A 15,563-nucleotide genomic window follows, 5' to 3' on the forward strand; every position below is an offset into this window, starting at 1 on the left:
AAACAAAATCTTGCCTTTCAGGATGTACATTAACCATAAGCTTGCAGCCAAGTTATCACCAAAATGTTCTGCCAAGTGCAAGATGTACTTGGAGGTTTTAAAGAAATATTTAAAAAATTACATTGCACAATGCATTTAATACCAGCACCGGGACTCAGACGGTCATCAAGTACTTCAAATCACATCTGAACAACTGCAGATCCCAAACATTTTATTTCAGCCGTCCGCAACAGCTCTCAGATTAGGCCAAGTTTACATCCAAAAAGAATTCTAATGAATCCACAGAAAGGATGGGCAATTTAGACAGTCACCAAAGGGATTTTATTTGTACTCATTCATGCTGGCATGCCAAGCAGTACAATTAATTAGATAATAATGAATGTAAATATATTGATTAGTGTTTCCTAGTGAGCAGGTTATATCACTACCAGGAATTCTAGAGAAGAGCAGTTAATTCACTTTCTAATTAATTCCATTGCTCTGATCAATAAATGTCATTACATTATTTTTAAAGGCAGCCAGTCAGATTTTTAATCAGCATAAAAGTATGTATAAGGTAAGGTTTCTACAATAATAAATAAGACCCTAGTTGTTTATAACAGTTCAAAACAGGTAAAGTTTTTAGCAAAACAATTTAGTAAACTGAGCAAAATACACTGAGCAATTTAGTAAACTGAGCAAAATACACTGAGCAAAATACACTGAACCTAAAATTTGGCTAGGGTAAGTGGTGGAGGGGAAAGGACGGACCACACACATGAAGAAACCCGGTTTTTTAAACTACAGAAAAAGCACAGTTTTAAAAAATAGGTTTAACCTTCCCCACCCTGCACAAACTACTTTTGGAAATCCACTTATTTCAGAACCCATTTATCGCATATGTGAAAGACAAATAACAAGAGAATTAAGTCCAAACCCCCTTTGGCCATATGGAAGTTTGGACTTGATTTTCTTTCTAAGTCATTGGGCAATCACATCATTTCAGCAACTTGGGTTCTAATTCACCCTGTCAGATTTTTTTTCAAGTAAAGCTTTGGCTGTTGACCCTTCTCTGTTCTATCCTTATACAACCCTGAAGAGCTGGAATCATTGTTAGGTACTCCTTGAACATTGACAATAACCAAGGCAGACTCAAGCCCTGTTTACAGCATCATGGAGAAACAAAAAAGAAGAGTCCTTTTTATTCAAACTATATATTATTTCAAAATCTGCTTTCTTGACTTGGGGATATGACAACAAGTCCTGAAAGCTGTGCAAGCCTGCATTTTTTTGGTGATCTGTGCCTTAGAGGCAAATTAGGCAAGCTGTCTTGCAGGACACCAAAATTAAACAGTCACATAAACATTTTGGGGAAAGAAAAGGAAACTTTGGAGCAGGCAGTGGAGTCAACTGATCAGCTGGGCTGTTACGAAAAATCAATGAAGCCATTAGGTCTGTAGTTGTTCAGCTGAACCAAGCTGGTCAGTTTAGTAGTTCATTACACCAACCGTGCTATTATTCTGCCAGGAAAACTTCACCAGTATTTAAGGAAACAAATTTCTTAGGTCCCCAAGAAGTCCAAACTCTGCAACTTAGACAAATTAAACACAAGGACATACTATTTGCTTAATTGTACGTAAGTTGTATATAACGTATTATGTTTCAGGTGCTTTCACAGTTTACAAGTTTTACACCTGGGTAGGGTTCTTCAACAGCCTACCCAGGAAGCAAGGAAAGGGGGCATAAGCACGCTACATATTTCTATAGCTTAGAAAATAAACCAGGAAACAGCCTGTTAATTCGTGCCCACGTATTACTAAAACAACTTCTTCAAAATCATCTGACTGTAAGCCACTGTAATAAGCAAAGTCATCAGTCAGCATTAATTGCTGGAACACCCCACTTGACATCATGAAAATTAATGGAAGCGGTGCTGCTTGGATTCAGTAGTTTTAATCTCATTACGTTACAGGTGCTCACACTCGGTAAGCAGCACTTTATGTGCAGAAGTGAAACTTTTGCTCTTTAACACCCACTAAACATGTGCAGCAAATATCCTTTCCACTATACTATGTGGAGACTGGAAAACTTCAAGTGCTGATTTTCTAATGAACCACAACACTTATTCTAGTAAAAGCACACAAAGGGGAGCCTAGCTTCAAAAAATTTTTCAATTTTTGAATCAAAATCAACCTGAAAGCCAAAGATCACACGCAGTAGTTCCTACAGGAGTTGAGTTTGCCTTCCCTAGTGCAGCTAATACAGAACGTGGCAGCCAGATTAACAGGACCAGTCTGGATGCCAATATGCTTGCAAGACCAATTCAAGGTGGGGGTTTGAACCTATAAAGTCCCACACAGCTTGGGACCACACTACCCAATGGACTGCCTCTCCTGGCAGCTATCTACCCAGGCAAAACCATCAGGATCTGGGGTCCGCCTGCAACTGCCACCTCCAAGGGAGGCCTGATCCGTGGCAATAAGGAAAAGGGTCTTTTCCGTGATGATGGCCCACTCAGGGAGCTCCCTGCTGAGGCCGGCCTCAAGCCAACCTTGCTACCTTTTCAGTGCAAAGGTAAGACTAATACCACAGGGCATTTAATAAGCTTACTGGGGCTTTGTTACTTGCTTAAAACAGGACAAGTTTTACCTTTTCACACTACCGTAAATTTTATGTGTGTTTTAAATCTAGTTTAAATGTTTGTATGTTAATCTTTTGATGCTGTTTAATGTGCTTTGTGTTTTTATGTGTTGCTGTAAACCACTCACAAAGCTTTAACATTTGGATGGCATAGAAATTAAACAAGCGATGCTAATAAGAAGTGCAGGCTGACTTATTCGTTCAACATGTCTGATGCTCACTGGTCAGTCACCATGTTAAACGTCCCTCTGTTGGCAGGCTGTAGCCTGGACAGGGTTGATTTTTTGTGTGGGGGTCAGAACGTATTACAGACATTAGGTATATCCCTCAGCACTGAGTTCAAGGTTGCCAGATACAGTTCTTCCTTCTTGCAAACTGCCTGACTGGTTGCCTACAGCCTGGAAGAATAACCTCTAGGTGACCAAATCTTTACAACAGTTGGATCCTTCCATTTCCACCAGAAGTGAGTAGACGTATGAGTAGCCTGGAAAATGATTTTGCTGGGTTCTTTTGCAAGGCTGCTTCTCTAACCCATCAACTCTGCCTACAGATAAAGCTGGCATGCCAACTTCCTGAAGCACACAAGAACATCTTCCTGCAACTCAAGTACAGCATCAAAATTTGCAACACACTGGCTGGTACACTGTAAATATTTGTTTGACCCTCCAACTTGCGGCATCAGCAAACTGAAAGTTGCTTAATTAAGACTAAAAGGCTGATTTTATTTCTAGCTTCACTCTGCCAAGGCAGGCTGAGGCACTCCAGGGGAAAGACACACGTACATGTGTGCATAATTATCCCTTCCAAAAGAAAGTAAGTTTTTAACAAGAAAAAACTCTGAACAGGAGAGAAATTGTGATATGACTGTACTGGTGATTATAAGAAATAATACAGCGGCATCGTTTAAATGACTGACAAAAGTCAAGGCTTCTTGTGAGTGCTTTGATAAGACACGCAGGAGACTGAAAAGATTACATGGGAGAAAAATTCGTATCGGCATTTCCTAAACTACTTTCTTAATTGGGCATTTGCTGTGCTTCTCTCCCTGCAAAATGAGGATGACTCACAGTCAGTCCCTGCTAGGAAATACAGCTCCTGCTAAACCTAAGAGCAAACTCTGTTCCTTTAACCTTGCCACAGGTTAAGGACAGCTGTTTGGCTAGCCAACATACCCTCTTCTCATTCCTTCCTGGGGTCACAACCCCTCCACCACCAGAAGGCCCATGTTCCGTGAATCAAAACTGGAAAGCTTCAACTATCCCAGCAGCAATGCTCCTATGGCCAAGGGAAAACAATCCAACCCAAAGAGAGGGAAGAAAACACTCGAGGGTATCACAAAGCTGCAAATCCAGTTAGCAGGCATGAAGACAGAAGTACTTCGGCACAGCAATCATATGGTGCTGTACACTAGAACACCCTTTCCCAATGTGATATTCTCCAGATGTAATGACCATGGCAGCTGAGCTGATGGGTGCTGTAATCCAACACATCTGGAGGAAAGGCTCCGGGTTGGGAAAGGCTGCACCAATTATGTCGTATGGTCAATCACCTTATGCACAAGCAGACATACCTTATTAGTTCCCAGAGTCTTGAAGAGAGCAGCTAGAGAACTGATTTGATTAAGGCATGTAAATGGTAGTCTTTGTCCTCAAACAAAGTCGGACTCACACGACGCAATATAGATCAAGTGGCTAGCTGTGCACTAGACCACCAGGAAGCAGGCAGAAAATGTGTGCATGAGCACTCCAGATGCAAGAATATGGAGGACAAAAAGAGGAGCAGAACTGACGAGAATGACCTTTAATGTGGCCTCTCTGCTATGGTACAGTCCTCTTCTGCGATTACAGCCCAGCACCCACAGTCATGTGCCAGAGTGGACTCTTAGATGGTGATATTTTAAGGAATTTTATTATATCCAGCAGTATATACAAGTATCACAAAGACAGAATCCAATCAACCCTTTTGCACGTTTCACGCAACTCCAGGACATGCCCATCTGCTATTACATCTCAGTCATAAACACACAATAACAGATGTGCGAACAACACCCTTGCGTGCCTTCCCATGCCTCTGATGCCTGCATCTCGCTCTAGAAAGCTGTTTCGTGAAGCAAATCCACTTGTTGTGTGTACATCCGCCATCACTGCTTCTGTGAAACCCCCAAAGGAACTATGGCTTGCTTTCAGTGAAGAGCTACCAGCATATTTATGCATTCAACCTTTCCACACGAAGAATGATCAAACATCTTTTAAAAGGCAGCAAGAATTAATCTAAAAACAATCTCAAAGATAGAGATGAAACTCGGTTCACAGATAGAAAAAGATGGAGTCAAGAGATGCATGAAGAGCATTTCAGCTGAGCAGAAAACCTTGCTAAAAAAGGGAATGCCTTCACAAGATCGGGCAGGCCACCAGAAAGGAGACAAGTCAAATCTTCCTAAGAAGCCCCATAGATTAAGGTGCAGTCAATGAAACGGCGTCCCACCTTGCATTCCTACCAAACATATCTCAACCATGGATGTGGAATAAAGAGCACAGTCCATTCCATTCATTTTGTTATTTTACCCTACTTTTCAGTTTATAAACAAAGCCGCTTAGGCCAGAACCCTGCAGACTCAGAAGGTCACAATGATCTGATGCAGCGGAGCCACTTTTGCTAGACTGCCATTTTTGTCTCCTCCCCTCCCACTTCTGAGCAAGGCTGGTTTCTCCGTTGTGGAGCGATAGTGCTATTCTCCCCATGCTGGCTGCAAAGGGACAGAGGAAGGGATCACAGCTCTGAGCCTTATGTTCAAGTTGAAGTGCAGCTTCTGACCTCAAACCCAGGAATCCAAAAATTCTAAGGCCCCTAAGACAGTGTCTTGGGGTCACAAGATCACTCACTCACAAGAGAGAAAAACAACACAACAAAACATAAGCAATCATCACAAAGACCATAGACAAACCTAAGGACAGGAGTGGATGAAGGCCAAATATTCTCCATTTAACCTGCCCTACAGAACTTACCAATTGAATAAGATCATGACAGAGAAAATGGTTCAAAATAAAGACCCCTAAACCGAACTGCAAGAAAAATGCTGGGCCAGGGGGAGGGTGCCTCCTATTTGCATCTTACACAAAACTGTGTTGTGGTCATAGACATGCTGACTAGCAAGCATCAAAGAACAGAAATGAAAATTAAGAATACACTGCGCAACTCCACGCCAAAATTTGCATTTACTGGAAAGAAAATGCTACTCTTAGCTTGAAGAAATCATTATCTTGCCTATGTGACAACTGTCTCTGACATAGCGCAGCACGGCAGAAGGTTGCAGGAAAGCACTGCTAAAGCAAAAGCAGCATTTGCCTGCAGGAGCCTGTCCAAAATGCAAGGCAGAGCGATGTTCTGAGAGGAAAGGCCCCTTGACAGTCTCTTTGGCTGAGCCCACGAGCAGCAGGAATGTCTTAAAATGCTCTCAGCTCCACCTTCTGGCCAACTGCCTCAGTGGTACTGGGAGCACAGCACCTGGATCTGGATGCTGGGATCTTCAGGCACGTGACTTTCAGACCTCTGTCATCGCCCCGAGGTAATAAAGCTACAGTGGCAGAGAACAGTCCATTGTTAATGGTTTGAGGCCCATATACCTGCTTAGAGCCTCCAACATGCAGAAAAAGAAACCGAGAAAGCTCCAAGACCATACCTGGGAGAGGCTGCCTGCTCCTGAAAGGAGTGTTGTCCTTTTCCAGAAGCCCAAACAGGACATGTTAACATTTCTTCGTACCTTCACAGATATTTGGCACTTGCTTGAATTCTAGAAAAACTGGCACATATCCTAACTCCTTGGCTGACTCCTGGACAACCCCCCCACCCCCTGGTCTGTTTGATACAGAACCTTGCTCCGTATTCGGTGCTTGCCATCGTAAGACGGCTACATCACCTGTCCACCCAATTGCTTCTTCCATTTCCCTGGCTGCCAATCTAACCGCTTTCATCTGTGGCAGGAACTAGAGGTCTGTGAGAGAAGTCCAAGGGAGTTCTGGTAACTGTCTCTGAAAGGACGTTTTTACCAGCCCTCCACTCTGGTTGTCGTAGAGGAGGGCAAAGGATTTTCACCTGCTAGTGCTCCTGCAGTACCCCTGCTAGTGTTCCTTCAATGGATTTGCAGGAAAGCCATCTCTTCTGCTTGAGGGAGAGATCAGGCTTGTTCCAGAGGGTCCTTTTTAAATGCTTCTACAAGACCTGTGTCCCTGCACTTCAAATGAATCCACCACGGAAGCAGCTACAACAAGAGAGAAGCTTGCTTAGCAATCATAGGAATTCCTACTGATCTTTGTAAGCTACCCTGGGAGCTTTTTAGCTAACTAGTGAAAGCAAGCAAGCATTCTTTCAATAATTCAAATTTATTTCTCCTTGAGAATCTAGTTTTGGCTCACTGAGCTTGAACAACAAAAACAGGCTGTAGTATATTAACACTACAGCAGACACCTTGACGCCCTGGTGCAGAAGGGGTCAAGGAGCTGCATCACTCCCACGGGGACAGTCCGGTTCCAGCCACTGCAGCACAGTGTACTCCCGGAGGAGAGAGAAGTGCTGCATGGACAAGGATGGGCAGAGCAACGGCAGCACCTGCCCTGGAAGGACATCTAGCTGGCCGATTCCGCTTTGCCCATGCCATTTAAACTTCAGGAGACAAAGCACGCGGCCCGGGCTTGCCACCCCTTCATCTGTCTGCCCCAAATCTGAACTGAGTTCTTCTCAAGAAAACACTTACTTGAGGTCCCACAAGTCCCACTGTAACCATTATTTGTGGCAGTCAGACCACCCGCACAGGTGCACTCGGAGTGCCTGGAAAAGATGCATGGCCTTCCTTCACTTGCAGAGAGCATGCATATAATACAACCCGAGGCGCTTCCCAAAAAGGGCTCCAGAGAACGGGGAGACTGGGCACTCGCCCAGGCCACTGAACATTCCTATCGCCAGGGGAAACAAAGGGAAGAAACGGCTTGCCGCTTCCTCCGGCACATGAGCCCATCTCAACAGGGCTTCTGAGTAGGAAAGAAGAGCCAGCCTAGATACATGCGAATTCACACAGGATGATCTCTGCTGAAGCCGTCTTCTCTCTGGACATATCCTTCAATTCACCTGATCAGCACAAGTTCTGAACAGCAACAAACTCTTTCTCTTCCCATGAGAGTTAGAACTCGGGTAGCAGGGGGACTGAAGCCTCTTGACCGCTGCAGCACACCAACACATTTCATGTGAACAAATGTGTCCTTCTGGGATACTAATCACATGCAGATGGTTAGGGAGAATTCTCAGTCTTGGTAATTTCAGCATAGCTGAAATTAAGTCTTTCCACAAAGGAATTGACTAGGATGCAAACCTAGAGATGTCTTCTTGGCCTTAATGATCAACAGCAGTCCTTTGCCCCTTCACCACAAGGCACACTGGGAAGGTAAACTAGGGGCACACTTATCTTGATTAGGCAAATTGCATGTCTTACCCAGAATACTGTTGTTAGGAAAGCTGCATCAAAACAGGGGCTCTCACTCCTTGTTTTCTTACTTCTAAAATAACATTAAAAACCAGCAGGTATGTAACAAGGAATAGAATTAATCAGAGCACAGGTGCTTTAAGTACACATCTGAAAGCATCTGCACTGAATCACACAGCATAGCTATTTCATACCCATAATGGGGAAAGTGCTTCTACATACTCCTAACACACCACGCCAGATCACAGTCTTTACTCTGGGATACCAAAAGAGTAATAAATGTGAGGTGTTCAGAACATATTCAACAACAGCAGCAAATAAATGACTGGGTTTCAGCCCTGCTATTGCATCAATCCTTGGGGAAAAAAAACAATTTTTACCATTCTTGAATGGTTCTTTCAATTCATTACTCAACCCTGAATTATACCCCACTATAATCCAAGGGCTCAGTGTGGGTAGCACCTGTTTCACATAACAGGGAATGCCAATATAAAAATGATGTATGTAAAAAGGGAAGACAAAGCCATTTATATCTGATATCTAAGCACACGCGTACAGAACAAGTGACACGTGTATCTAATTCTCATGCAGTTTTCAAACTTTGCTCAAGTGGCCTGCTTTTACAATCTAAGCTCAATGCACCAATGTACACAAGCCAATTCTGGCAGGAGAATGTATGGTTCCTCCACCTACTCCAGAGCTCCAGCTGCTCCATGGAACTCGTCATGCGCTGCTGTACATGAGCATGATAATGCACCAGCCACACGGCACTCTGTGGTTAACATGTACGTTTTTTAACATGCTGGTGGCCAACAGAAAGCAACAGCAGCGCTTACTCATTTTGAAGCAGCAAGTACACCAGATTAGCCCAGGGAAGAGTTTCACCTCATCCAGAGAGTTTAAAAATCTGATCTGTAGATAACAGTATTTTGGCTTTCTCTGACATATACAATGCCTGAGATGCTTCAGTACAGAGCTTTTTTTTTCTTTCTTTCCATGCTTCATCAGACTAGACTGCAATTTCCTTTTAAGCTTCAGATTTATGAAAGATATTGTAGTTCTTGCACTGAAAGTTTATGGAAAGCATCACTGAGGCATTTTTTTTTAGCAGATCAACATGTGTGGTTTTTTTTAATACAAAATATACATGTGAAACTTCTGCCAATTGCTGGTGTCAGAAGGATTTCTCTATTTAATGAAGACCATAAACATACAAGCCAAATGCAACATACCACAGTTCATTAACACCTAAAGAAAGCTTCATGACTAAAGACTTGAGGGGATATTTCATCTTCTACTGAAATAAGAGACATGGATGTGGCTTATATCAGAGCTCATTGACTAATGAGCTTTACTAGAGCCAAGTTAACTTCTTTTTTCTGCATTCATGTTCGGCATGCCATGTGCTGTGCTCAATGTCAGCCAGAAACATAGCTACAGTGCCCTTTCGAAACTGGAATTACTAAAGCAAATTAAGGTAGCTCTGGTGATGGCAGTGTTTTATTTTTGATTTTTGCTTTAAGATTTCTCCAGAACAACTGAGGGACAATTATAGTTGAGTGAAAAACTGAAACTGAAGAAAGACCAAATCCCATTACATTACAATGGGAAAAGCACACAATATGGAAAGAACATCATGGTAGGCATCACATATGTATCTGTTTGTGAAACATAAGCTGTAAAAAGGAAAGGCTGTATACCAGTAACTCTTACTTGTTCATCTAAGATTTGCATTAAAGACCAACGATCGCACAAAACTTGAACATTGAGCTTTGAAAAAGAATGGTGAATGCGGCCAAACCTGACCATTTCTCTGCTTTTTCTAACAAAGGAACGACTTAACACAACATCCATCATGGGGTGGGGGGGGGGTAGAGAAGAAATGGGAAACTGACAACAAAAGGAGGGTTTAAATTTGGATGCTCTATAAAGGAGAAAAATGCAAGGTTAAAAATAAAAATCCTGAGACCAATGTCACATCAGAAAATATATCACCATTAAGGGGGGGTTAAATTTCACAAAACAAAAGCCCACAGAGGGGTTGCAATCTTGCAAAAGAAAGCCCACCTTAAGATATCCTCAGTTCTCTCACTTACATGTATGCTGGAGAAAGTGGCGACGACCTGGATGTTTTAAGCACAGGAACAGGGAATTTCCAGATCGCAGGAGAACTCGTTTTCCATTTCAATGGCATGTTGGTCACCACGATACTACAATAACAGCAAACAGCGTTTCCATAACAGACTACCAACTTGGACTTCCATTCCAGACACTCGCTACTGGCACAACGGAGGGTGCTGCTGCTGCTGCTGCTGCTGGGAACAAGCCAAGCAAGCTTGCCAATGACCTTAAACGAGGCTTCCAATCCAGAAAAGGAGGCTGCGAGGCATCTCTTTCCAGCCCTGCCATCCCCTAAAGCAATAAGGCGATTCTATTGCTCCAACTCGCAAATCGTGCCACCTCATTAGAGAAGTGTTGACTGCAGTATATGTTCAAAAAAGCAAAGGAGAGGGAAGGGGGAGGGAGAGACTGCACTGTACAAGCCACCACAATGCAGCTTTATTCTATAAAAAGATCGCCTCCTCCCCCCCCCACCCCAGGAACAAGCTTGTACTGCTATTGTTCTGCCTTCACAGTCACACTGCAGCACTGTTCTATATTCTGTACCTATTAACCTGATTTCCGACCAATACTAGCAGGAAAAGGGGAAAAAGAGGAAGTGGGGGGGGGAGATGGGTTCCATAATGAAAATGAAGTCACATACCGACTCAGAATACACTTGTCATCCTCTGAACAGTCTTCGTTTGAGCTGCAACAATACAAGTGGGAGAGAAATTTCAGCATAGCCTTGGGCCACACCACTAAGAGATCAGTGACCAAACACAGCAGCTTGTTTTCCTTCCGTGCATGCCAAACAATGCAAGAATGCCATTCTGCAAAAAGTCTACTGCAAAAAAACAATTTTTTTTTTAAAGGGGGGGAAGAGAGAAAAGGACAGTCTTGTCTAATCCGCAGTCAGAGAAACCAAATGAAAGCGCAAGGATACATTTCTGCAGATTCCTGCCTGTCCTTCCAGACAGCTTTGCCTTCAAGGTGCTCTCATTTTTCCTACCCTCGACTTCCAGACGAGATAAGGAAAAACTTCATGCATTTTACAATACGCTCTGGGAGCACGGATATTGCTCTCCGTCTTCTGTCTGCAGCAGGGAAATGGAGAGCAACGTGCAGCTAATAACCGTCCTTGCAGGGACGCGATCAACAGTCAAACAGAGCACCCCCCCCCCTCCACCAAGAGCGCACAAATTGCCTTAAGTCCTGACGACGCAGCCAGACACGCAGGTGCCCATCACAGTCAGCCCCCCTTCTGTGGTCCATTTGCTGGCGACTTCCAGGGGCAGAGAGCTACCAGGGCTATGTGTGTGTGCACAAAAGGAAACACACACGGGAAGGAATACACAATTTATCCTCTTTGTGAAGGCGAGGGTTTTGCAGGCAGCAGGGTATGGTGGACACAGGAGGAGAGGAACAGTTTTGCTCCCGATCAAGAGACAGCGCAACCAATGTGAAGATGCATCTAGAACAGCTCCTGTTATCAATGTTAACCTCCTGGAAAGGTACGTTTGCGACTGGACTTCACATTGAATTTTATGGACGTGAGAGTAAGCGTTTCTCATGGCAGAATGTCACCACGGCAGACTTCTGCTCAGCAGCATGGCTGAATGTCTCCTCAGAGAGTAATTCATATATAAGGAAAAGGCAACAGTGGCTAGAGTACTTTTTGTTTAATTATTGCTATTTCTGTTCAGTTTCATTTACAGTTTGGGGGAGCGGAGGCATGCTAGCAGAAGTGGTACCTCCTAAGTGTTTGGTTTTCAAGTCATCAGCTGCACCGTAAAATACAGCTGTAGGCCTATTTCCAAAGTATATGGACTCATATGGAGCTGAAGGATGCTTGGCTGCTCATCCAGTGATCCTACTTCAAGGACAGGTACTTAATACCTATCTTTTAAGCAACAGAGAAGCCTCTTCTCATGGCAAGGGGAGGTGGGGAGAGCTGATTTATTAATACTGCAAGCAAAGTGCTTAAAATTAATGATATATGCCAAGACTATTGTCCCCAAGGCAAAGGAAGAGTGGGGAGGAAAGAAAAATCAGATACGCACATGCTGTATGTGACACAAGTTCATTCTTCTCTGGTCTTTTATTTTCAGTTTTAAAATAAGCTTGAAATCTTGCAAAACTTGAGTGATCTGGTTCTGCTGATAATTTTGGTTCAGATTTATTGCCTATAAAAGCAGATTTACTGAAGCATGTAGCCAACACCAAAGGCTGTTTCCACAAAATTGGATTGCAGTCACGCATTTACATGCTGAGCGATGCCTACTTTTAAAGCGTGTTCTACCAGGAGTGCATGAACTACTCTAATCTGCAAGATGGCTCAACGGGCTGGACCTCGCTGCCTTCTGTGAACCTTTTGCATATGCACTCGAGAGACAGAGGCTAAACTTACGGTGCATATGTTGTGTAATTTTTAGTGCTTCTCTGCCATCTCAGTGTGCTTTGTGCATAAAAAAATACAGATTAATGAACAATCTTAAGATAACAGAAGGATGCTTCCTATTCCTGCCCCCATCCCAACACACCAAAGATGCTGAAGGGCAACGAGGTCATCCACAGTGCAAGCCAAAGCACCACCAATTGTCACAAGCATGACACAAGATGCTCTGCTCATGAAATAAAAGTGGCTAGTTTTACTAAGTGTTGGTACAGAGTTCAATACAACTGCTGGTGCTAGGGAGGTAAAACAGAAATTTTTAAGCTTTCATCAGTAATACTGGCGTTAGCAGGGTTTTGTTATATTGTTGCAGATGACCAGGAACATTCTCTTCATTAGACTAAGCCTGTGGGGTTTGTTTTAATTAATAAGTATCTTGGGAACTGGGAGGTTGAAGGGTATTGCCCAAATGAGATGTGACTCTCTTCACTCTGGCATGAGATTTGGCTCACTTGCCCGAAAGAACCAAGCTGTTTTACTAGACCGTTAGTGGCACATCACAACCTCGGCAGGACTGTAGATAGTTTGTTTAGCAAATCAAAATATATTCTGCATAATTCCACTAACATATCTAAATGGATCATATTGTGGGAAGTTAATGCACAAAGCGAGACCGCCGACAGCACGGCACCCGGGTTCAGCTCCTGACTCAGCTATGAAGCTCACTGGATGAAGGCACACTTCCTTTGCCAACCTTCTGTTGTTGTGGAGGTGTGAAAAATGTCAGAGCACTCTACAGGGTTTCACACACGAATAATGACCAGCTTCCTGGGACTCTAAGTACTGTCAGCTCTGGCAGGCAGCAGCTCTCCAGGGTTCCAGCCAGAAGACATTCCCAGCCCAGCCTAGGACTGAAGCAGGGACTTTCTGCATGCAAACCACATGCTCTATCATGGAGCTGCAGCCTTCACAGAGTAGTCAAGGGTTATTTCACTGTATGGCCCTGCCGGTAGCACAAGCCCAGCTTGCACGATCTTCCATCTCCCTTTCAACTCCACGCTCCGAAAGAGAGGCAAAAGCCTCCGGTACATCAACTTGAACAGCTGCTGGGCTCATCTTTCTCCTGGAAGGCAGCCTGAACAGGTGGTGGGCTGCCTTTTCTACACGATGACTCATCTAACATACATGCACGTACTGAACTGGGGGCACAGAGAGGAGGCCTGTACTTTGAGCAACCGGTTTGCAACAGATCTGCAAGTGGCACTACTCTTTGATGCCAAACTGATCCGGCACTGATACATTTGTGCTGGATCTGGCAGAAAAGCCTTGAGATGCAGATCCATAAGCTACCCAGGAAGAAGGAAATTCAAAAGACTCATGATGGAAGAGGGGATCCAACGCAAGAGGATGAGGTCTAACATGGAATACAGTCACATCGGAGGCTGGCCAAGCACAGAATTCCTCATGCTTCCTCCTGAACATGCTGAACAGCGCAGGTGGAGAGGGGGTGATGGATCCGTTCGGAATCCCTAGCCATTCTATGCCTTCTTTGCAGAGCTAATCAGCGAAAACTGTTGGCGTGCGAGGTCACCAAGGAAGCGTCACGGGATGCTCCCAGGCCAATCCATGCATCTCTGTTGTTGCTGCTCTCACTGTTGCCACATTCATATCCCGCCTTGTTTCCTCTTATGAGGAACCCAAGGCAGCTTCTTTTTATCCTCAGGATAGCAGCCAGTCTGTACCTAAAAACAAGGTATTGCCGCTTTAAAACACATGCTTGGGGATTAAAATTCATAGCCTCACAGTAAGAAGTTTGGTAATGTAGTATCAGGATCTTTGCATATTGAAATGACATGAGGCAATTATATTTGCACCCTGCCTATATAATAACAACCAGACTTTAACTTTTTCATTCTACCCAGTGATTCATCCGAATGTATATTCCCCACCTGAGCCTGCTCAAAGCACTAAGTCTGTAAAACATAAATATAACCCTAAAACTGGCTGCAAAGTTCAGAAGCCATTTTAATTGTGAGGCTCATTTTTTTGGTCTCTTGTCTCCTGTATTATTCCCCAAACTTCTCATGTGACAATGCAGGGGGGCTTGTGCCATTTGAAGCTAAACTCGCTATGCTAAGGACCATCATCATCATCATCATCATCATCGCTCTCTCTCAATTCATTGTCAAAAACTGCCACTACAGACGCCCCCCCCAGCTCGCTCTTCCAGACAGCCTTCTTCAGACACAATCAGACAGACATGTCATATCTGAGAAACCCCCAATCATCATTTAAGTCTAACACAAGCAACAACGTAATACAGAATCCGCTCGATAAGGCACTCATTAATTAGCAAAGGTATTCTGCTCATATGTCCACATATACCGGAGATTATGCTTGTCTTCTTTTCCAATTATGACACTACTATTCAGGGACATCAGAACAAGGAATATATATTACGTTAGTGTCGCATTTCTAAGTCATTCATGAACAAAAAAGCAGCACTCTTTCAGTCCTGCAGGGCACGCTTGCCTTCTCTAATGCCATTAAATAACTGGGTGACGGTGTACAGTTCTTATGAAACTACTTTAGGTATTCCCCTGTTAAAAGTAGGGATGTACAGACATGTTAAATCCTTTCTATCTATATTTTAGGGATTATCAGGCATCTTTCGTTCCATCATCTGCTTAATGAATGTATCAGATTTTGAACACACACATTCATACACAGCTGTGCACTCTTCAAAACATGAGGTTTCACCCAAATACAGAAATCTCCGCAAGAGCCTATCAAGAAAAATACATATATTGGTTTATTTGTTGATTTATTTAGAGTATTTGTATGCCATCCCATCGCAAAGCCTCGGGACGGCTTACATAAAATAAAATAAAACATAATACAAATAAAATCCAGATCCACACTGGCTGCAGATTAAAACCTATAAGCTGATGTTAAAAGTTATTAAATATTGTTGAA

At 43.5% G+C, this 15,563-nt stretch overlaps 1 protein-coding gene across 7 annotated transcripts in view; it reads right to left on the bottom strand.

Annotated features, from left to right (window-relative positions):
- KLHL13 (kelch like family member 13) overlaps nucleotides 1-15,563 on the bottom strand; it is a 62,716-nt gene that overhangs the window by 24,197 nt on the left and 22,956 nt on the right. For 3 of the 7 annotated variants that reach the window (XM_044452690.1, XM_044452691.1, XM_044452688.1), the window contains 2 exons: nucleotides 10,857-10,901; nucleotides 10,189-10,302 (listed from right to left, as the gene is read on the bottom strand). The exons of the other annotated variants lie outside the window; for them this stretch is intronic. In XM_044452690.1, coding sequence (XP_044308625.1) covers nucleotides 10,189-10,302; nucleotides 10,857-10,901 — 159 coding nt within the window. The remainder of the gene's footprint in view (nucleotides 1-10,188; nucleotides 10,303-10,856; nucleotides 10,902-15,563) is intronic. 7 annotated transcript variants of the gene reach the window in all.

This window comes from Varanus komodoensis, unplaced genomic scaffold (genome assembly GCF_004798865.1).
Source record: "Varanus komodoensis strain SLA01 unplaced genomic scaffold, ASM479886v1 scaffold74, whole genome shotgun sequence".
NCBI classification, from domain to species: Eukaryota; Metazoa; Chordata; class Lepidosauria; order Squamata; family Varanidae; genus Varanus; species Varanus komodoensis.